This window comes from Neomonachus schauinslandi, chromosome 8 (assembly GCF_002201575.2).
Source record: "Neomonachus schauinslandi chromosome 8, ASM220157v2, whole genome shotgun sequence".
NCBI lineage: Eukaryota > Metazoa > Chordata > Mammalia > Carnivora > Phocidae > Neomonachus > Neomonachus schauinslandi.
Window position 1 is genome coordinate 10,822,336 of NC_058410.1, and position 23,632 is coordinate 10,845,967.

Here is a 23,632-nt window from a genome sequence, read left to right on the forward strand (position 1 = left end):
AGAGAAGCCTTGTAATACTATTTTTTAAACTGTATATACATGTAATTGAGGAAACTTTTTTTTTTAAGATTTTATTTATTTATTTGACAGAAAGAGACACAGCGAGAACAGGAACACAAGCAGAAGGAGTGTGAAAGGGAGAAGCAGGCTTCCCGCGGAGCAGCGAGCCCGATGCGGGGCTCGATCCCAGGACCTGGGATCATGACCTGAGCCAAAGGCAGACGCCCAATGACTGAGCCACCCAGGTGCCCCGAGGAAACTTTTAAAATAAATTTTCAATGTATGTGTCTTCTTTAGACTGTGAGCCTCCCAATGGCAAGTCCTTCATATTGAGTGAGGGACATACTGCAGACCCTCCTTAACATGTGTCATCCGTGGCCAAATGTCCAACTATCATTAAATATCTTGTGATATTATTTCTTACAGTACACACTTTTTTTTCCATAGAGAGAGGACAGGTCCTTCAGAATAAATAACAATTCACTAAGAAAGAGCTGTTGGGCTCAGCTGCATTCCCCACCCAATCAGGCTGAGCCTGTGGTCCATACACCAGAACCAAACTAAGCAAATGTAACAGCAATGACAAAAAGGGGAAATGTGTTAATGCTGACACTGATGTCCTTTTAATATAATCTTTATAATTCATTTGCTGGATATTCCAACCACAGTCTGTAGGGGTATTTAAAGTGTGCGTATTTGACAAAACAACCTTACGTAAGTTCATATTCGGTTTTCCAAATGGCAGGTGAGCCAGAGGGGTAATCTTTCCTTCTCATATTAGAATTAGGATAAGGTAATCAACTTAAAACAAGTCACCCCTCACCTCTTTACCTTTAAAAGAAATCATTTGACTTGATTCATGCGTGGCTCTGGATTTCCAAGTAACTAATTTTTAATAAACATATAATATCAATCATACATCTTGCCATTAATATAAGAACAATGTAATGAATACAAATTAAAATGCTTCCAAAAATAATGGAAGGAGGAAAAACATGATGAAGGAAGAGAAAACCTTATTCATTACAGTGAATTATATAGATCAGATTAACAGAAATGAGCAAGCACTCTATTACTTTTTCCTTCTTAATTTGAAAAGATGTGTAGTAAATATATGCAACTTAGTATAACAAGAAAAGATGCCCTAAAATATGTTATCAGGGCCAACACTGATAAATAAAACTGGCAATAATCAGAAAAACTAATGAGAGGTACATTTTTTTTTTACACTCCTGTTCATGAAAGCAGAGGTCAGAGATGAAACATAAAAGTCAACTAATAAGCTCAGTTAAGGGGAAAAATAAACAATGTTTAATTTTTTATTCAAAATTTAGCTTCTTTATCTATTTCCATACCATCATTCACCCTAGTTAAACCACTGGAATAAAAGTTCACAGTACTGATTATATTGTCTAAATATTACTCTGGGGTTTTGGCAGGTTCCTATTTCTACAAGAAGAATTCACGAGCACTGTAGACTCTAAGAGCATCCTTGCATTCTGTAGGTACAAACTTTTTTTTTTTTTTTTAAAGATTTTATTTATTTGACAGAGAGACACAGCGAGAGAGGAAACACAAGCAGGGGGGCATGGGAGAGGGAGAAGCAGGCTTCCCGCCGAGCAGGGAACCTGATGTGGGGCTCAATCCCAGGACCCCGGGATCATGACCTGAGCCGAAGGCAGACGCTTAAGAAGGACTGAGCCACCCAGGTGCCCCTGTAGGTACAAACTTAACTGCCACAGAGATGCTGTAATTGTATGATGCAGGCACAATTTTGCATAATCTCTGAGGAAAAAGAAAATAACGCTAATAGAACCATAGGCCATTTTTAAAAGGTCTACTTTTTAAAACAATGTTTTTAGACATGTCACATTTCTGCCCCCTCTTGATACATGAATAGATTAGTAATTTTCTCCATTCTGGAAGCCTAAGTATGGAGAGACAGTTTCTCCTCAAAAAAAAAAAAAAAAATCAAACAAAATCCAGCCAGTCTTCAAACAGGAACCCTGTTGCTCTCTGAAATGATCCATCAAAGCACTAACATGGGCAAAGATGAAAGGAAAATTTGAAAGCACAAGAAGAAAAAAAGAAGTTAGATTCTATACTTGGGCAAACTTAAAATGTGAAAAATTCTGTAAAATTCCTAAAGATCCCTTTAAGCCCTATTTGAACTGAAAAGCACCACCCTCACTTTCCTCTCCCAAACCCAGCAAACTCCTATTCCAAAATCCAGGTCTTATGTCACACACTCCATGCAGCTTTAGTTGTTCCCAGAACATGTTCTCCAAATCTTCCTACAGCACTCAGCACACTGTCTTCTAAAGACCTACATCCGTGTCCTTCCGTGAGTATACTCTGAGTTCCTCTACATTTATCAACACATGTCTCATGACAATTAAGTGAACAAACCACTGAAGACCTTAATAATACTCTCTTAATCCAATAAAACAAAAATAATAGCAAATCAAATGGATGCATGAGATAATGATATTTATCTGAACCCAAAAGATCAATTTTCAAAATTCACTAGGGACCTGGCATAATGAGAAGCAGTCTGTATCCACACATACAATCTAACACTCTCCCTGTTCCTATCCCTCCCCGCCAGGAAAATGTCCCTCCGTGTTGCCATAACACCAGGTAAACATCGATATCTGAACTCACTACATACTGCTCAACTTCTTTCTTTGTAGAGCATCCAGGGAGCAAAGACCTGGTTATCGTCATCTTTACATTCCCCAGTGCAAGTACAGTACAGAACACTTAGTACACATTCAATAAATGTGTGCTGGGTCAAACTGGAAGCGAGTAAACTCCACTTACAGTATGAGCGGTTTTTCTTTGACGTGAATCACTTTTTTAATTCAAATAATTTCATTTTAAAGAAAACTTTCAATTTACTACCATAAACAGAAAGCCAATAGTGCCTGCCACAAGTAGAAGATAACCACAAAATATAGACTATGTTGACAATACAGTGTGATTACCTTCTAACTGGATGCTGACACCTGCCCAAGGCTCTTAGACTGAGGCCTCTTCTTTAGAAAATGAAAAGACGGGACAAGGGGCTATGAAGTGTCTGAATGGTATCAGAGCAGACTTCCATTCATAAGAAAGACAAAATGCATAAGAAAATAACTTTTTTACTCTATGATTCAGTGTTATGTAATGCTGTGTCCACGTGCTGCCCGAAACGATCTTGCCTAACATCAGCAGAATGTGTGGCACACATTGAGAAGCACTGGGCTGCATGGTCTTTGAGGCTGCAAGACGACCCCAGGCAAGCTACCCACCCACTTGATCTCCCCACTGGCAAAGTAGCATAGCGTACCTAATAGCTTTGGCAAGAATTACAGGAGGTGATATATGCAAAGGGTTTAGTAAGATGCCCTGGCACTGAGGACAGTCTCGGTAAACACCACACCAATGCTAAAATCCCATGATTCTAATGTAAAATGGTACAGTCACCATGGCTGGGCAGGTCCTTGAAGAGTTAAACACAGGATCACCACACAACCTAGCAATTCTACCCCCAGGTATACACCCAAAAGAAGTTAAAACCAGTATTCAAATACAGACTGTTGATAATAGCACTATTCACAGTAGCTAACAAGTGGAAACACACGTGCCCATCAACAGATGAATGGAGAAACAAAGGATGTTGTATCCATACAATGGTATAATGTACAGCCATAAAAAGGAATGAAGCACTGATAGGTGCTACCACAGGGATGAACCCGGAAAATATTATGTTAAATGAAAGAAACTAGACACAAAAGGTCACATATTGTATGATTCCATTTATATGAAATATCCAAAATAGGTAAATAGAGACAGAAAGCAGACTAGAGGTTGCCAGGGGCTGGGGGGAGGAGGAAACAGGAAGTGAGTCTTTACTAGGGATAAGAGTGTCATCTGGGGGTGAAGGAGATGTTCTGGAACTAGATAAAGATGGTGGCTGCACAGTACTGTGAACTGTAATGAACGACACTGAACTGTACACTTTAAAATGGTTAACTTTCACCTCAATAAAAAAAAAACCAAAACTCCTGACTCTAAGTTTGGTAGACCTCATAGGTAACATTTCATTTTCAACCTGGTAAAGGTCACAAAGCTAATGAAACTAATATTCAATGTCAAAATTAGGCTACCCTAACTATAATCAGTCTTACTATGCAAAAATCCAAATGAATTCTAGTTTGTGATGAAAAGCATTCCAGTTTTACCAGAATCATAAAATTTACACTGGCGTGGGCCCAGAGTTAAAATGCCAAGGATCTGAAATTCTTGCTGCACCACTGAGTAAGCACATAAATTTGAACAACTACTGTCAAATGACCAGTTTCCTCATCTATAAACTGAGGATTATAACACCTGCCCCAGGAGGCCACTGTGAGGACTATGTTAATCCAAGTAAAGCAAGTAAAACAGTGCCTGACAGAATAAGCCCTTAATAAATATTAGCTCTTATTATTATTCAGAAAGTCAAGATAAACAGAAGCTCAGCAGGGGTTAAGTGAGAGCACCCACATAAAGGGACCCAGTGCAACACCCAGCACAGCGACTGTTGTGATTGGGCATCTAGTGACAACCTCTCATATTTTACAAATAAGAAACTGGGCCCAGGAAGACAGGGATGATCAAGATGCAGAGGAAGAGGACAATGAGATCACACAGACACTGAGGCACTAAATCCTTGTACTTCCTTAAAAGTGAATTATTTATCAGGGCAACTAGGTGGCTCAGTCATTAAGTGTCTGCCTTCAGCTCAGGTCATAATTCTAGGGTCTTGGGATGGAGCCCCACATCGGGCTCCCTGCTCAGCGGGGAGCCTGCTTCTCCCTCTCCCGCTCCCCCCTGCTTGTGTTCCCTCTCTCGCTGTCTCTGTCAATTAAGTAAATAAATAAAATCTTTTTTAAAAAAAGTGAATTATTTATCGATCATACACCCTCAACTGAAATAAAGCACACAGGGACAATTTTGTAAAATTTGGTCTAAACTGCATTTCGTTACTCCTAGGTGTAACTCATTCTGGGTGTGGCCACAACCTCTGCTTCTGGAAACAAGGAACAGCCCACTGCAGGCAAAGGGTAACAGTTCCAAATCTCGGTCCATAATGCACCTCCTCTTCTAAAAGCTAAGCTTGATAGAAGGGCTCTGACTCCATAAAGCACGTGAAAACGTCTGCTAAGAAAGGTGGGATCAACTTATCAGTTTCACTTATGGAGAACTGCCACATCACATTTAAGGTTTTTTCCCCACAAATCACCGGCTTTTACACAATTCCTGTATAAGCTTGGATGTAAATTACTCCCCCCCCACCCCCCAGGGTTTTAAGCCCCTTTCACGGCCTCCAGATTCACACCATGCATGGTACAGCTCTGCCTCCCACTGTGAAGGAATCCTCTTCCGCCAGCAGTAAATCCCCACTGGAAAAATGTCTGTTTTCCATAAACGGCATCTTAACTCATTGAGGGCTTGTTCTCCGTAAGCACTGTCAAATGACCGGTGTTAGGACAAAGATCTGAGCCTGTATCACACTTCTGCCAAATCCCGATTCAGCTATGATCTAGAAATCTTTGCTCGCCTCCCCCTACTACTAAGTATCACACTCAGTACAAGAGAATTCAGAGGAATTACCAGCCACGACGTAAGGTAGCAGCTGTCTCCAATTTACTCGGTGGGGTTAGCATCAGAGAGAGGACCACAGGCCCCTAGCACAGCGCACACTGAAATAAGCAACAACAGAGAACCACCATGCTCTAACAACCTCTCAGGTACCAGAAACTCCTCAGGAATCTAACAGCAGGGCTAAGGGACAGCCCAGCAGCTGTCAGCGGGCTTCCTACCAGCTCAGCAAGGAGCTGGGCACTAAGAATTCAGCCGGAAACGAAGCAAGCCCCAGTGAAAGACTGCTCCTCTCAGACAAGCACAGGTGACAGATACAACTCGAACGCACTCGAACCTTTTAGCACTGGGCTCCATAGATTTCCCTGGCCAGAGTCTCCAATTCTGCAAATTCTTTCCGTCGTTGGTTGGGAAATGTTTGTGAAGTGCCATGTACTGTTCTGGATGAGGGGCCACAGCAGGGCAAAACCAAGTCCCTGCTGCCTCCACCTTATGTCCTCCTGGGAACAACAGCGAACCAACAAATGCACCTCAGGTGGTAAGTGTTATGGAGGAAAGAGAACAGGGCTAGGGACAGGAGGGGTGTGCAATTTTACTCAAGTCAGCCTGAGCAAGTCAAATAAACATTTGAACAGAAGCTTAAAAGAAGTTAAGAGGGCAAGCCCGATAAAGACCTGCCTAAGAGCCTCCCAGGCACAAGGAAGGGCTGGGCACAGGGATGAGGATGAAGGGGGGCCTCAGGGACTCCGAGGGAAGTGAGGGGTCGCAGGAGTAGTGCCATGGTTTGACTTATCCCATCTCAAAGGATCATTCTGGTTGCTCTGCTGAAAACCAACTGTGGGGCAGCAGAATCAGGAGTCCACTATGGGGATCCAAATGGGAGATGGTGTGTGGGGCTTTAGCCCAGGGTGGCAGCCATCGAGGTGGTGAGAAATATGCCATTTCTGATATATTCTGAAGGGAAAAGCAATGGGATTCTCTAAGCAACTGAGACCTTGAGAAAAAGAGGACTATGAGGTTGCTGGCCGGGGCAAGCAGAAGGACAGAGCTGCATCTACTGAAACAGGAAGACTGTTTGAGGAGGGACATTTTTACACAAGAGAAACTCTGGGGCTGTCAGGAGTAATTCTGTGTTCTCTACGGACTTAGTATCCAAAAACCTCTGCCTCCCACAGCTGAGAATTCAGAACTCAAATTCACAGCCTCCCTTGCAGCTAGGATGCAGTTAGGTGGCTTAAATTCTTTCGGTTAGACCAACCATAGCTGACTCTGATTTGGAAGTAAGCACGCTGCATTTTGCTTAATGCCAATTTCTGTGGCTGTGGGCAGCAGTGGCTGAGTCCCCGGTGGGCACTGGAATCCTTCCTGGAACCTTCTGCCTCATTTTCCATTCGGTACTTTATTACTCTCGTGACCTCATGCATACATGTGGTAAACTGGCTTTTAACTATCATTCTGGAAATGACTTCAAGTATGGTGTGATATACTTGGTGTCATGAAGACTTAGGGCCAATGAGGTCACCAGGTTATCACTCCTTTCATCCTTTATTTTTGAAACCAATAACGAAGAAGAATAGGAAAGAACTCAGTCAGAGACACCAATGGAGAAGGTGTCTCCCTTGCAGCCCAGTGGACTTAAAAGGAATTCTGGTCTTTTCTCTTCTCCCTGGTATCAAAATTTGGCCAACTACTGGGGAATAAGATCCTCTCATCTCCAAGACCTCTGATGACAGGCACAGGACTTACAAGTAGGAAGTAGAGAAGGAAAGTCTTACTTTTCTAGGAAGCCCAAAACACTGAGGAAAACCGAGGATGGAAAATGCTTAAAATGTCTAGATTACTGGGATATCAAAAAATCTTAGGAAATTTAAAGGTAACATACTCATTAAATGAAAGGAAGTCTCCTTTTCAGTTGCCCCTCTTAAAGAAGTATTCTGAGGTCCTACAGCACATCGGCCAACAACTATTCCGACACTTCCTTTTTCCCCTGCTTTCTCTGCAAGCAATGATAACGATGATATTGATTATGAACGGACACGTAATCCTTACAGGCTGTGCTGGGAAACTGTCCCTGTTTAGCTGTCTTTTCTGGGGTGCATCTCAGATTGGAGTTCCCTTCCCAGCAGACATTTCTCCCAAGACCTCCTCAGGGCCTTCTACAACTATCCAGGGGGAGCTAGTTTTTCTCAGTCTCGGTCCATTAAGTGAAATTTAATTATTGCAGCAAAAATCCCTTTGCATTTTAATTCAATGCTTTCAGGTTTTGCTATTTGTATTAGTCTTACCCTTTGTTTCTGAATGTTGGATGTTTTCTAGAAACTGACCTGGATCCTTGCCTTTGACTAACCCTGAAGAGCCAATTCCACTAGTTTATTCGGTAGTTATTAAAAAAGAAAAGAGAAATTATGCTTTTAATGATTCAATACCAACAGAGAGACTAGTTTGGTTACTTCTTTGGAATACAGTCTGTTTTCTCGATTAAACCTACTTCTTCACAGGAAATAGGAAGCTGGGTAACTCCTGCTGCCATAGACAGTCACTAAGTCTTGGTTTGGGGCTAAGTTAGGAGGCAAGGGATGTTTGCTTTATACATACACGCTAACCACATTCAGGTCTCAGCTCCAGAATTTCCAGGAAATTTCTAACACTTGATCCCACACGGGGAGTTCCTCCTGAGGCTGAGGAAGCCAGGCTGAGCCAGCTCCCGAGCGCCAGGGGAGCATCCACACAGCCACTCTTAGAGAAGCAAGGCTGCCACTCTTTTCCTGTTTGTCGCATGTTTTCCTTCTTCCCTTCATGCTCTCACCCATCTTCTTTCTCTTCTCCTTCTCTGCTAAAGTGTTTTTCTTTCTAATTTCATTCACTACTCCAGATTTAATTTTTAATGTTATTTCCCAAAATGAAAAGTAAAAATGGCCTTCATAAATTTGTTGCATGCAAAAATAATCAAACTGTCATAAAGAACTTCTGACCATAAAGAATTTCACTTTTGGCTACTAACATGAAAGAAAAAACTTATTTTGCCCTTAAAAGAAAAAGATTTCTATTTATTTATTTGAGGGAAAGAGAGAGAGCACAAGTACACACGAGTGGGGGAGAGGGGCAGAAGGAGAGGGAGAAGCAGACTCCCCACTAAGGAGGGAGCCCAATGCGGGGCTCGATCCCAGGACCCTGAGAGCATGACCTGAGCCGAAGGCAGACGCTTAACTAACTGACTGAGACTCCCAGGTGGCCAGAAAAAACCTGTTTTAAGAGACAAAAATACAGCCACCAAATCCCTCTTCATGGGGTTAAAGAGGAGTGAAATTAACAGTACAGAACGTAAGTTTAAAAAGTCCTTACTTCTATTCAGAATTCATTGTACATAGTTTATTCTAATGTTGTACAGTATGTACTTATTTTCAGAACTACTTCGAAAATAATAATGTATTAAATGAGTAAGTAATTACTGGGTCTCTCTTTGCTTCCTTTTGTGACTCCAAATAAAGTTAGCATCTCAACCTTATGATTTTCTACATATTAAAAAGGACAGGTAACATTCTACATACCTAGCACACAGCAGGTATTCAGAAGAAAGAAGTTATCTGAGAAGCCTGTCGCTTTATTTTTTTTTTTTAAGATTTTATTTATTTGACAGAGAGAGAGAGACAGCAAGAGAGGGAACACAAGCAGGGGGAGAGGGAGAAGCAGGCTTCCCGCGGAGCGGGGAGCCTGATGCAGGGCTCGATCCCAGGACCCCGGGATCATGACCTGAGCCGAAGGCAGATGCTTAACGACTGAGCCACCCAGGCGCCCCAAACCTGTCGCTTTAAAAATAATAAAATTAGGGCGCCTGGGTGGCTCAGTTGGTTAAGCGACTGCCTTCGGCTCAGGTCATGATCCTGGAGTCCTGGGATCGAGTCCCACATTGGGCTCCCTGCTTAGCAGGGAGTCTGCTTCTCCCTCTGACCCTCACCCCTCTCATTCTCTCTGTCATCTCTCTCTCTCAAAAATAAATAAAATTTTAAAAAATAAATAAATAAATAAAAATAAAAATAATAAAATTAGAGTGACTGGGTGGTTCAGTCGGCTAAGTGTCTGCCTTCGGCTCAGGTCATGATCCCAGTGTCCTGGGATGGAGACCTGTGTCAGGCTCCCTACTCCACCGGGAGTCTGCTTCTCTCTCTCTCCATCTGTTCCTACCCCCACCCCCGCTCATGCTCTCTCTCTCTCTCTCACTCTGCTCTCTCTCAGATGAAAATAAAATTTTTTTAAAAAAGTAAATTAAATTAAAAGTAAATAACTGATCAACTGATTGCAACAATTTGCTCATCTTTGAGGAAGAAACAGCTCTTTCCCCTCTGGAAAAAATTTTAAAGAATGTGGGTTAGTAGTTATGTTAATACAACCCATCAAGCATCAACCCATAAATTTCAGAAGACAGTATTTGAAGTCACAAGACTCTAAAATTTAAAACTAAAATGAAAAAACATTAACTGACTATTATTTTAAAAGGAATATCCAAGCTAGGAGATCCTGTAGTCCAAGTTCCTCATTTGGTAGATGAGCAGGGTGAGGTCCCTATTTTTCCAACATTGCACACAGATTACAAACATTAATCAGTGAGGGCTGCACTGTTCCAACTTCTGATTCTGGGCCCATTTCATCCCTTTAGGGCAGTGGTAAGCTCCTGACTCACTGGGCAGGGCCCAAGAACGAACTCCCCCAAAGGATGGCAATGCTGCTGGCCCAAAACCTGCTCTGGGGGTCCTTACTTACTGGTCTGTCTCTGACACCTGCTTGTTAATGCCGGCTGCCCAGGCGAGGCACCGGGGAGGCACTGGAGCTCCGAAGGAGACAGAAGGGGGCTGTAACATTCAGATGTCCTTGATATGAGCATCCAAACCTGGAGTGCTTAAAGCAACCTAGGAGATTCTAACATTGAGCAAGCTTAAGGACTACTGGCCTAAAATATGCCACTTAGTCACTGTAACTGTCCATTTATCTTCCGGGATTTTTGTTGTTGTTGTTTAGCGATTACTGTGGTTGGTTGTGTTTCAGGGAGCACTGATGTAATGTGGCTGGTTGGTTTTACTGGTATCACCCGTTAGCTTTATCTGAATTGTTTAAATTTTTAACATAAATATCACATTTGATGTTTCTTTATTTGTAAAAGCAAATAAATCAAATTTACTTAAAATATACTCAAGCAATTCTAATAGTCCCTAAAACATATGCTTAAGATTTACATCTCAAAAACAAAAACATAACAGAAAAACTTAAGAGATATTTTAGTTGAAAGTCCATGAATGCAAAATACATAGACTTCATATGTGACCGACAAAACAGTACAAAAGCTACAAGCAGGGAACAGGCGCTGACACCACATAGAATCTTTAGAATATCTAGAACAATGTAAACGTTCAGATAAAAAAACAAATGTATCAGTATAAACTTTCTAATATAAAAGTAGCAATCCAAACTACAAAGAGAAATCATCTCACATTTTCTCATTAAACTTTCAAGGATGAAACCTGGTCTTTGCTCATTTTTAGGAAAAAGGCTAAGATTTAAAAATTTCTATTTGACTTGAAATGTGACCTCTTCGAATCCTCCTCTACTAAGAATGTCATATTGAATGCTTCAAAATATGCTTAAACTCAACTACAATATAAAAAGTAAATAAAACCAGTTAAGTATCCCAGAAATTTACATTTTAAGGGAGCAAATAAAAATTATCATATCTACAAATCTTTTCGAAAATATTCTCTTGGTACAAAACTCCATCTACAGGGAACTTTGGCATCAAAGATAGTAGCATCTGCTATATACTTGGAAGCAGAAATAGGAGGTGTAAATGTATTTTGTTGGTAAACTTGAAATACCTTCACGTTCACTGATGAAGAACAACTGAGGAAATCAAGACAAAATGTGGCCAACAAAAGGCCATTATTTATACAAATCTGCAATCAGCTGAAAGGACTCCAAACATTTCAGGTGTACAAGCAAAGCAGCTTGGCTCCAAGTCTCTTAGTACAGAACATGCCTGTCTAAAAATGCTGCAAATAACACAGTGAAAGAAATCTCTCAGCCTTCATTATTTTACTGCCCAAAATGTTTACCTTCATTTTATTCATGTATTTGTTTATATATGTATGCATATCTATACACACATAGAATACACGCTTAATATATTTAATATGCATATACAGATACATTTTGTTACACGAAGATACCACTGTCACACAAATGTTCTGTTTTATGTGTGTGTGTGCAAGCACTCGTGTGCACACACAGGTGTGGGTGGGTGTGTCTTTGGGTGAACATAAACTATCAAAAAATTAAAACAAACACTAGGCACCCATCCTTCTCCATTATGTTAAGTCAAGCCTTCCTTTCTCATGCTATCACACCCCATCATGCTCCTTAAAAACAGGAAGTCTAAGGTCTTTTTAGGCAAAACCAAAATTAAGCCCTGATTATTGGATTCACATTTAGGATTCAGAGACTGAGTCCAAACAAACACTCCGTGTCCAAAAATGGTGGAATTGTTAAGTCTTTAACCAATCCTCCCCTCCCCATTCATGGTGACTTTTCAGAGACATTGTTCAAACTGTATCAAGACATAATTTTACCCGTATTTTTAAAAGTAAACATTTTTTACAGAATAGACTGACAATATAAAGTAACACAGGTGGGAATCTAGAACTTGCTTGGCTGCCTCAGTAACCCCAAAGAAAACATTTATTTTAGCCAAACAATTGTAATGTTTGTCTCCTTTTAGAAACATCTGCTGCCAAAATAAACATTTGCATTGGAAGAAGTGTTTTGGCTGTTAAGATGGTACCAAATAAAATGCTTATGTTCTGAAATAAATATTTTACTCAAAAAACACAGAGCAAAATAGACATACCCAAAGAGTGCAGAAGATAAACTAAAGACACAAATGAGAATACCTATTGACTTCTAAAGTCTTTTTTTCAAAAGAACCTCAACTTTAATTAGGTTTTTAAGTGATAAGTTCAGATGGATCACCTTAACAAAAATAACTAATTTCTATTTAATTTTGCCAGAATATCTTTCAAAACAATGATTATATTCTTATTGTCATATCATGCTCTTATTGTTGTAAAGGTCTTTGCAATAACAGATGTGTTTTTAAAAACTAAAAAAGTCGTGTTTTTCCATTCTAAAAACACTCATAAACTTGTATCTCTCACTTTGCCCTCTTTACCTTTTCCTGGCTTTATAATGCCAGTAGGCATTAGATTATACATACTTCGGCAGCAAGGTAAGGATAGTTAAAATATCAACCCACTAACCCTTGATAACTCAGGAAAAATCTCACAGTACATGCGGTAATTGAAATGTGCTGGACACAAATAAATATACCTTCGCTTCTGTAGCCTATTTCCCTTGGGTGCTATTTATTTTATATGAAAATCTTTTTTATAGCAACTCGGCACAGGCCTGTATATACATTTATGATCACAAAGGACAAGAGAAGTAAAACAAAACATTTGCTCACCCACATCCCTGATCCAGCAAAGGGTACCTTAGTGTCCACGTTTTTTAAAACTCTGAAAAACTCAGAGTCAGATTCTAGTAACCTTAAAGATAATATTTCCTCTGTGTAGCTCTGTATTAGATGAAATCAGCCAGTATACTTCTGTTAACCATCTCCAGGTTTGAATTCCAGGAGCCTAGAGGCAGAACATTCTCCACAGAGGCATAGAAAATTCATTTCCCCTCTCGGCTCAATAAAAACTCAAGTAGACTAGTTTTTAGAGCACTGTGCAAAACTAATCTGTTTAGCCATGTATTTGCCTGATGAGGTGGGAGAATCAGCACGTGAAAGACCACAAATCTAGTTCCAGTTAATAAATACCAAAATGATGTACTATTATCATGTCATGCCCAAAGACCTAGTCATGAGTATATTTCAAAAATAAAATTATCACCATACAAATCAAGAATCACCAGGTTAACACTAAAATCAAACACTCACAGTGGCCAGTTCCTCCTGACTCTCAGAAACAGAAAGCAAGCAGTGATACTATCCATGTTAAATTTCATATAAGCGTGGCAGTTCTTTCTACCAGAATACCCATTTAAAATTCCCATCACAGGAGTGGAATGCTAGCCAGGAATCAACTGTGACCCCTGAGCCAAAGACAACTTACCACTCAGCTGGTAAGTGGGCAACTCAATTTACAAACTTGAATTCCTGCATTTTAATCCTTTGCAGAAATATATGAGCAATATTAAATGAACTGGATTCAGCTCATTAGAGGTTCACAAACCAAACACAGAAAGCTTTGGAGGCTATCCAAAGCAAAGTCATGCCTAGGTGGTGATGCCCACTCAATAAAAACTCAATGTCATCATTATCTTTCAAGTTTTTCCCTGAGAAACATTAGCAGCCATGATTACAAAAATGCTCAGCCAATTACATTAAATACTAGGAGAAAACAGATAGGACCAGCAGCCAATCACTGTGCCAGGACCTTGTCTGTGGACAAATTCATAATTACCCCAAATTTACAAACAAAGCAATTCACTGAGAATTCCTTACCAAAGAGCACAGGCTAAACCTAACAAAGTAAATGTGCTCTAATAACCTTTACCCAAAACCTTAACTATTTTTTTTTCCCATTTCAAGGCTATTAATTAGCCTACACCTAACTGATCACATGAACTTGGTATTATAAAAGTTGCATCCCCTTTAAAATGTTACACACATTCAAAAGTGCATTCACAGCTATTTTTAGCCTTTTAGTTATCAAAGCAAGATACTATATTTTAAGACTATATTATAACTAAATGAAAGGGTGAAAAAGCAATACAGATTATTTAGAACCCTTGATTATGATGAACTCAATATGAAAGTTTGACATTTTACGGCCAAGGCATTCAGTTTCTTACCAGATACACTATTTTCCTTTCATTATCAGAAAGATCTGTCCTTAATTAGAATTAGGCATTTCTTCTGGTTAGCAGTAAAATACCTAATCTAAAATCTTAATTAAAAATATGCTAAAATACTTGGTGAGTTATCTTCATCAATTTGTCCCTTCAAATAAATCCAAGAGTTACTGGATTTCAAAACTATATAGGAGCCACAGGAATTAAAAAACACCAAGAACCTAAGAAAATTAAGGCTATTCTATGTATCTGTGTATGTCCTCTACTTTTACCCTTACACATTTGGGGAAGAAAATAATGAAAAAAATATTCCTGGGTAATCATTCTCTCTTTTTTTTTTAAGATTTTATTTATTCATTTGAGAGAGAGAGAGAGAGAGCATGCATGCACATGCGTGAGGGGAGGGCCAGAGGAAGAGGAAGAGAGAGAATCCTCAAGCAGATTCCTTGTGGTGCATAGAGCCTGACCTGGGGCTCGATCCCAGGACCCTGAGATCACAACCTGAGCCAAAGTCAGATGCTTAACCGACTGAACCATCCAGGCACCCCTTGGGTAAATCATTCTTTACACACTCTTTCCATTTGTTGGATTTCTACTTTGGGATTGCAAACTATGCCAATGTGGAAACCTTATAATAAGACTTGAACTCATTGAGAGAAAAAGATAAAGGAGCATCTGGTAGCTTGCCAAGAATACCACCTTTCGAAATGACTTTCAAATCTGACATCAGGAAAATATAGTGGAAAAAAAGAAGATGCAGAAAAACAAGGAGTGATTAGCATCTACTTCTTTCCACTAGTCCTGCTACTTCTTCCCTGCTGCCTCTACTCTCTTCCTGTGGCCAGGGTTATCATACAGAACCATCAGGCCCCAAAGGAAATCAGCTAAAGAGGAAAATTAGGATTTTGGCAGCTAGCTGCCTGGGCCTTCTTCCCCTCAACTAAGGGCAAATTAGATTAAAACTAGAAAAAGGAAGAGAGAATCACATCTTACTTTTCAATCATCTACAAATTATTTCCCCCTCACAATTAGTAACCTCAGCTAAAGATGCTTTACTCTAGGCAGCAAAATATTGCTGGAAGAAAGGAATCATGTTGAAAAAAATTAACAGAGCAATTAAGTGTGCAAGTGACTGAGAGAATTCTGGGCAGCCAATTTAATAAAGGAGAGTAAGAACTATTGACAGTAACAAAGCCTGTTTAGGGAACCAACAGCTAGGACTCAAAGGCTGAGCTACTTCTATCTTTCCCTATAACCACCTTAAAATAAAAATATCACCCAAGGAGGGACAAAAGATAAAGAGAAAAAACAATATTCAGTCTATAAAAGAAAAGGCTCAGATGCAATTTCATCAACACAGCTCTGGAGCACGTAAGAGTGTACCATTCTCCACATCCACTTTAGAGAGAACAAAAGTCGGATCCAATGGTTTTTTCCCCCACAGATGATTTTTGGTCAAACATAGGGAAGAATTTCCAGAGAGGAAGTATATGAAACCCTGGAACGGGTTACTGGCAATGTTATGGAAGAACCTATCGAGGAGGCAGTAAAATGTATACAGCATCAGCCTAATGCACCCCCAGGGTTAAAGACACGGTGTGGGAACTTATAAATAAGGCTTTCTGGTGTTTCTAGTGACTAAACACCCTAACGAGTCTGAATCTAATTTAGTCTTTTCCTAATTTCATGTTTCCTCGGGCCAACATAACAAGGATCTACTCTCCAGTATCCAAGAGACCAGGTTTACTACAGCTAGAAAGTAGGTGGTCATTTAAGGCAACTCCAACTATTTGATTCTAGAGAAAAAGGAGAAAAATACTGGGTTTTTAAAAGGAAGAGAAGTCTTCTTGTGTTTTAAGTAAAAACACAAAACCCATCCAAATCTAAGAAAACAGATATATACCAAATCCTCTTATATGAAATTAATATGCTAAGAAATAAATGCAAAATAACTTTTTGGGAGAATAAAAAACTTCTCTCAAAGTCAATGCCATTTTCATTGTTATTTATTTTTTAAATAATTAAAACTTCACCTTACGAAGTCTATTCACAGTTCAAAATCTGCCAGTCTGACATCAGAAATGTTAGAAAGCCAAGTTCACTTCAGGGGTTTAGATCTATATAACTTGGTGCAAAATGATAACAGTGCCTATCTTTGGGCGCCTGGGTGGCTCAGTTGGTTAAGCGACTGCCTTCGGCTCAGGTCATGATCCTGGAGTCCCTGGATCGAGTCCCGCATCGGGCTCCCTGCTCGGCAGGGAGTCTGCTTCTCCCTCTGACCCTCCCGCCTCTCATGTGCTCTCTCTCATTCTCTCTCAAATAAATAAATAAAATCTTTAAAAAAAAAAAAAAACAGTGCCTATCTTTTAAATACAGCCAATAACACAGTAACAGCCCTCTACCAAACAGGTATTTTCGTCCACTTTTTTCTAGGACGCTCACTTTTCCTTTTTTTTTTTTTTAAGAGAAAGTGCGTGTGCGTGCACACGCGAGGGGGGGCAGGGGACGACAGAGGGACGGGGAGAAAGAGAATCTTAAGCAGGCTCCGCGCTGGGACCCCAGGCAGGGCTCCATCGCATGACCCTGAGATCACGACCTGAGCAGAAATCAAGAGTCCAATGCTTAACCAACTGAGCTACCCAAGCATCCCCCCACCCCAACCCCGCTCTTTTTTTAAGCAAGCTCCATGCCCAGCATGGAGCCCGACTTGGGCAGAAGTCACAATCCTGAGATCAAGACCTGAGCCGAGATGGAAGAGTCGGAGGCTTAACCGACTGAGCCACCCAGGTGCCCCATCACTTTTCCTTCTTTGAAAGAAAAGGAAACTGCACATGTGGTTACCTGAAGAAACTATGAAAAGTAAAAGAAAAAAGAAAATCAGTGAAATTCCCCCTAATTCTCTCAGTACCAATCTTAGGTAGACAGTAAGCAACAAAGACAAAACTCTGTCACCAATTTGAAGGGGGGTGGGGTTAAAACCAGCACAAACCTGCTGCTGTGGGTACTGCATTCCTCCCATGGCCCCTGGGGTCCGACCCTGGATGCTGATTGGATACCGCTGTGGGCCTGGGGGGCCGTAGGAGCCTCCTGGGTAAGGGCTGCTCTGCTGAGGCTGAGAATGAGGGTTACTGCCCATCCCATACAACTGAGGTCTCTTCATCACCATAGGATCCATTGGGCTGCCCTGGGAAGAAATAAACAAGACACAGATTAAGTCATTAATTATTACAAAGGCAGAAATTTTATTACACTAACATATACATTAAAAACACAATTATCCTTACTTTTGACAATACTAAAAATACATAATAATACAAATATCAAATCATTATGTTGTAACACCTAAAACTGGTATGTTGCAAGTCAATTATTTAATTTAAAAAAAACAAACAAACCAATAAGCTGGCAAATAAAAACCCAGAAGAACATTTAGGAAAAAAGCCTAGATGGCTACAAGACATTTATTGTTTACTTTTAGGAAGGTTTTAACAATTACAAGGGATCCAGTGTAAACAAGAGAAGGAAAGAGTCTGCAGAGAGAAAACATCTGCATCTAAAATTCTACTATACATATAGGAAATGAGCATGACAGTTAATCTCACCCAGCTCCTTTTAGCTTACTAGTCATAAAGACAAAGTATACTGAATGGTTAGCAATGCTTTTTGACTTCACAGTATTCTTAGAACAACTACTTTAATTTGGACCTGAGTCTGCAACTCCTGATCAAACATTAATGCATCTGAGTGCTCATTAGAAAGTGAAAGGGGAGATTTTAGATAATACAGAATGTCTAGGGTAAAAATTTTCCAAGATCACTAGTGCACATGACTAGGCACCCAGACTATGAGTCACAAGCCACCTTCCCTATGTCAGTATCTTACCAAACATAACCAGTTCAAAACTAAACTCTGACTTTTATTTTGGATTTAGTGAGTCAGCCCATGGGCCTCAGGGCCAAGGCCATCCAGGAGAGCCAGAACTAGAGCCTCTGCTGGGGCTTTCTTGCCCTGCGTGCTTCAAAGGAGCAAAGCAGTGGTGGCGGAAGTCCCTCCCCACGGTGCTACAAAAGCCTGCAGCATTCATCCAACAGATCCCTCCCTCCTTCCTTCCTTCGTCCCTTCCTTCCAAAACCATACATTGATCTACACTGTATGCCAGACTCTAAGGCTTAAAGATCAGCAGAATAAATGAGAAAGCGCCAGGCTTGAGCTGGGAAGGACAGGGCACATAGTACCACAGAGCAGAAAGCAGAGGCTCAAGGGAGGTGAACTGCCTGATGTGTATGAGGAGACATACGGAGTTCAGATCCAAATGAAGGAAGAATTTGCAGAGAAGCAGCTGAACAGGCAGAAGCCAGTATTTGTGTGAGCCCTGCACGTCCTCTTAAAGGTTTCAGGTTGCATCTTGGGGTGAACCACTGGGTGCTTTTGACAGAGAGCGCTGTAGTCGGATCCAGCTTCTGGAGAGCCTGCTCTCGAGCTGCTGCCTGGAGCCAGGGCGGTTGCTGCAGCCAGCAGGTAAGCTGAGGTCCTGAACCGGTGGCCCCTGGAGCCAGGGCAGGTGCCGGAGCCAGCAGATAAACTGAGGTCCTGAACTGGTGGCATGGTGGGAGAGAGCAAGCGCAGATTCAAGTAATGGTGGAAACGCAACACAACTTGGACACTGAGCGATGGAAGAAGACAGGAGTCAGTTGTGGCTCAATAGATGGTAAGAGACCAACTGAGACAGATATGCAGAAGTAGAAGCAGCTCGACCCTCTCCCCCATGTGCCAGAGGGAGCCTTCAGTGTCCTACATAGGAAATCTGAGGTTCCTATAGGAAATCCAGCTGAAAACATCTAGAAGGAAGGGACCCAGTATGTTTGGGGAGTAAGGGCTGACCTAGAATGATAAATAGGGAAAAGTCAGCACATAGAGGGTATATGCTCCCCGAAGGGTGGCGATTTTTCTCTTTTACTCACTGCTGCATCTCCAGGACATAAGTCAAATAGTACACCTGGCATATAATAAAATGTTCAACAAATACTCCATGATTTAATCAACAGGAAGCATATAAAAACTCAAGAACTTTATCCAGGAAGAATACATCAAAAAAGAACAATGGGTAGAGGACAAAACTGTAGAGAATATTACCATTTTAGGGAGAAGGGAAAGGAGGAGGCCACAGAGAAGCCAAAAGGACGGTCAGAAAAATAGAGATTCTAGAGAGTCTGGGGTCATGGAAAAGAAGGAACTCATGGGTCGCAACAAGCGAGGCATGCCAAATGCAAGCCAGGTGCCCAAGAGGTAAGGGCTAAAAGCTTTTCTATACTCGATGACTAAAAGGAAGTGCTGGGTTTGGGAAGGAAAGCCTCATCACAGAGGTGAGAGCAGTAGTTAGAAGGTAAGCAACGAAGGCATGAAATGGGAGGTGAGAGGTGAGCCAGGAGCACAGACCCCAAACCCAAGCTGGGGAAGCTATAAGAACTGGCAGTCTTTCCTCCCGCTGATACCCCAGCCCAAGGCTGCATGCAGTCTTTGCCCTCCTTCCTTCAGGTCTAGTATGCGCAGTGTGCCAGGCACTGGAGGAAAATGAACAGCCTGTCCTGGAGAAATAGCAATTCACTGAAGGAGACAGGCTGAACAAAGATTAGAATGCATGCAGTAGACATCCTAACTGGACACACAAGGCACTGAGAGGAGGGAGCATCTCAATGGGTCTGTGATGGGCTTTAACAAAGCCCTCCTATAGAGAAACTCAGCTCTGAGGGATTCATAGGAATTTGCCAGGAACTGATCTCACCTGAATGAAAATATGTGTAGGCCAAACAGTTCTGCTCAAAATTCACAATTTCATGGAATTTTAGATGTGTTACTTTCACCAGTCAAGGAAATTTTGTACTCACAATGACATACTGATGTTACACAACCTGCCCTAACCTCACAATTCAACACACATATATGTTGATATAGTGTCATAAGACAAAAATCGAGTATTAAGAACTAAGTTTTCCCAGAAAGATTTAAATTAGAACATATGCCTTACCAAAGCAAAATGTAATAATTTTCCTCACTTTCTTTCAAAATATAAAATAAAATTTTCTGTGGAAGTGTGAAAATCAAGGCTTTAGCTGGTGATCTCAGAATCCGCAGAGTGAATGAATGGCCAACAGAGAAGCTGAGTAAATCAGATTTCAAACTACATTTTGAATACGGAGTCCTGAGACAGCCCTATCTTCACATTCAATCTGGATTAGCCAGGACATAGGAAAGGTCTACTTATTTCACTTAAAGTAGTGTACTACCAAAACTGGCTTAATTAAAGCAGATATTTAAAATGGAAAAATGATTGGAATGTCTATATTTTAATGCTATAGATAACAGTGCAGCAAATTCATCTTATCGGTGACTAAAATTGTTTTGTAATATCTGTCTCATCACTGCCATAACCTCTCACAGTCCTACTTAAAATTCAGTTAATTTGTACCCATGTCAAAAATGTTAGCTTAACCCTGAGCGTTCTGAAAATCAAAAACATGAAATACACAAATTATCTGTACCTCTCAAAATGCATCTAATACCTTTCAGTGAGACTTCAGATATGAAAACAGATACTTATACAATGCAAATTAATTTTAACCCTCTCTCCTTATGGCCTTGTGTTAAATACTCATCTACACCCCAAATTCATCCTGCTGGGGGCTCTTGCTATTTTCAACATTAAATATGTACAAGAACAGGATCTCAACCACTGCTTTTCACTACTACCTCTTTAGAGAAACCAAAGGCCAAACCAAATCTAAGTCTTTTCCAAAACACCTAAAGGCCAAGTCGCTTCTCGTATTCACTTCTAACCCAAAACAATTCTATATGTTTCTCAGTTAACCTTCGGTTGATCTATTCGAAAGTACCATCATTTTCATTTCTCATATAAAATTTATGCTGTATCAGAGACATTGTCCACATTAAAACAGTCCTCAAATACTTCTCTAAATATGTTATTCCAAATATGCTTTTCCTCCCTAGACAGCATTCCACAGTTTGAGCTTCAATTCTGTAAAATAAGACAAGTGCTTTGAAGGCCACAGTATGTACCATCCATTTTCAAAGCGCTCAAAACAACTAGTGTAGGTTTAGTTACTCAGTGTCTCGTGCAATTTTATTTCTTGGTAAGACTTTGTTATAACTCCTCCCTTGTTCAAATAAACTTTTGTGCATATATGTATATGTGAGCTGGACACCACACATGCATGCACACACACACATGCTTTCCTAGATCTCCTTTTGGAAAGCTGCCACTGTTACCTACATCCCCCAAAATCCTCAGAAGGTTTTCCATCCCTAGGACGACTAAAGAAAGAGAACAATGTGTATTTTTTAAATATATTTTGAATATAAATTCTAGACAATTTAGGCTGCACAGTTAGGCTATATTATAGATAAAAGAGGTTTATCAAAGGCTAGCCTAAGAATCCAACAACCCTTTTATTTATTTTTTAATATTTTATTTATTTGAGAGAGAGAGAACATGAACAGAGGGAGGGGCAGAGGCAGAGGGAGAAGGAGACCGCCTGCTGAGCTGGGAGCCAGACACAGGGCTAGATCCCAAGATGCTGGGATCATGACCTGAGTTGACCCAGGCACCCCTCCAACAACCCTTTTAAAAGATAATCCAAACAGGGGCATCTGGGTGGCTCAGTCGTTAAGCGTCTGCCTTTGGCTCAGGTCATGATCTTAGGGTTCTGGGATCAAGCCCTGCATCGGGCTCCCTGCTCAGCGGGAAGCCTGCTTCTCCCTCTCTCACTCCCCCTGCTTGTGTTCCCTCTCTCGCTGTGTCTCTGTCAAATAAATAAATATTTTTTAAAAAAAGATAATCCAAATTAAACAACTTGTATGCTTTTAGTATACATTTGATAGACTTTTTTTTAAAGTAGGCTCCACTCTGGGTGTGGAGCCCAACGTGGGGCTTGAACTCAGGACCCTGAGATCAAGACCAGAGCTGAGATCAAGACTCAGATGCTTAAGTGACTGAGCCACCTAGGCGCCCCAACTTTAGATAGACTTGATGCTTCCTATACTTTTTCCTTCATTACCACTCTTCCAGAGTATACCTGGAATATGTATACTTTATTATAAATAATAAAGATATCTATGTAACTGTATTTACTACTAAATATCAAGCTAAGGAGATGGTTTATTGGTAGTTGCTTTCTGAATATAGTATTTCACAATTTTTTCAGCCCAATTCCTGAAACCACAAATTGAAGAAAGGCACTGCAAAACCCACTGAAAGAACTATCATATTTTCTTGATCTATAACCACATCTATATATCTGGATTAAATAAGAGCTCAGAGAAACTCTTCCCATTCTGAACCATTATTTGGGAGAATATTCTATCCTACCAGCAACTAAAGAGGACTTTTAAGTAATATCCCACTACCTATAAAATGACAAAAATAATGAAACCCAATGTGAGTAAATGAGTGTTTATACTAGTGGGTTTTAACCCACTAGTAGGTTTTTTACCTCTACTTCACTCTGACAGATAACAGGGCAATAAGCTTTAAACTAAAGCTTTAAAAACTATATCTTGTTCCAACTCTTATCCTCTCTCTCTAATGGGGCAGAGGTGCAATTTATCCAAATCTGCCTGCAGCTATGGATTCCTAATACTGACGGGAGACAGCACGGTCCAGTGAAGAAAGTGCGGGCGTGGCTACAGAGTGGGTCCACACCCTTACCTCACCACTTACCACCACCCTACGACCCTGCATATGTTGCTTCTTAGTCTTCTCACTCACTAAATGGAAGAAATAATACCTAACTCACATGAGTGTGAAAATCCAATTAGTAAGAACTGTAACAGTTCTCAGAGCCACATACCAATTGTTCAAAGAAAACTAGAACAACCCAACTCTTCAACAATTATGGAATATGTGAACAAGCCATAACATACGAACACAGTCGAACAGAGACATGGAAAAGTACATACAAAACAATGTCAAATGTTTAAGAGCGATGTGCATGAATCACGGCTTTGTGAAAATCAGGCCGATAAGGATCAGAGCCAGCCACAGTGACCTGTAAGTAGTGGCCGTTCTATCGTGAAGCCATCTATG

The 23,632-nt window shown here is 40.6% G+C and overlaps 1 protein-coding gene across 1 annotated transcript in view; it reads right to left on the reverse strand.

Annotated features, from left to right (window-relative positions):
• ARID1B (AT-rich interaction domain 1B) overlaps nucleotides 1-23,632 on the reverse strand; it is a 440,657-nt gene that overhangs the window by 373,604 nt on the left and 43,421 nt on the right. Inside the window, exon 2 of the mRNA XM_044917512.1 lies at nucleotides 17,522-17,716. Within this exon, the coding sequence (XP_044773447.1) occupies nucleotides 17,522-17,716 (195 nt within the window). The remainder of the gene's footprint in view (nucleotides 1-17,521; nucleotides 17,717-23,632) is intronic.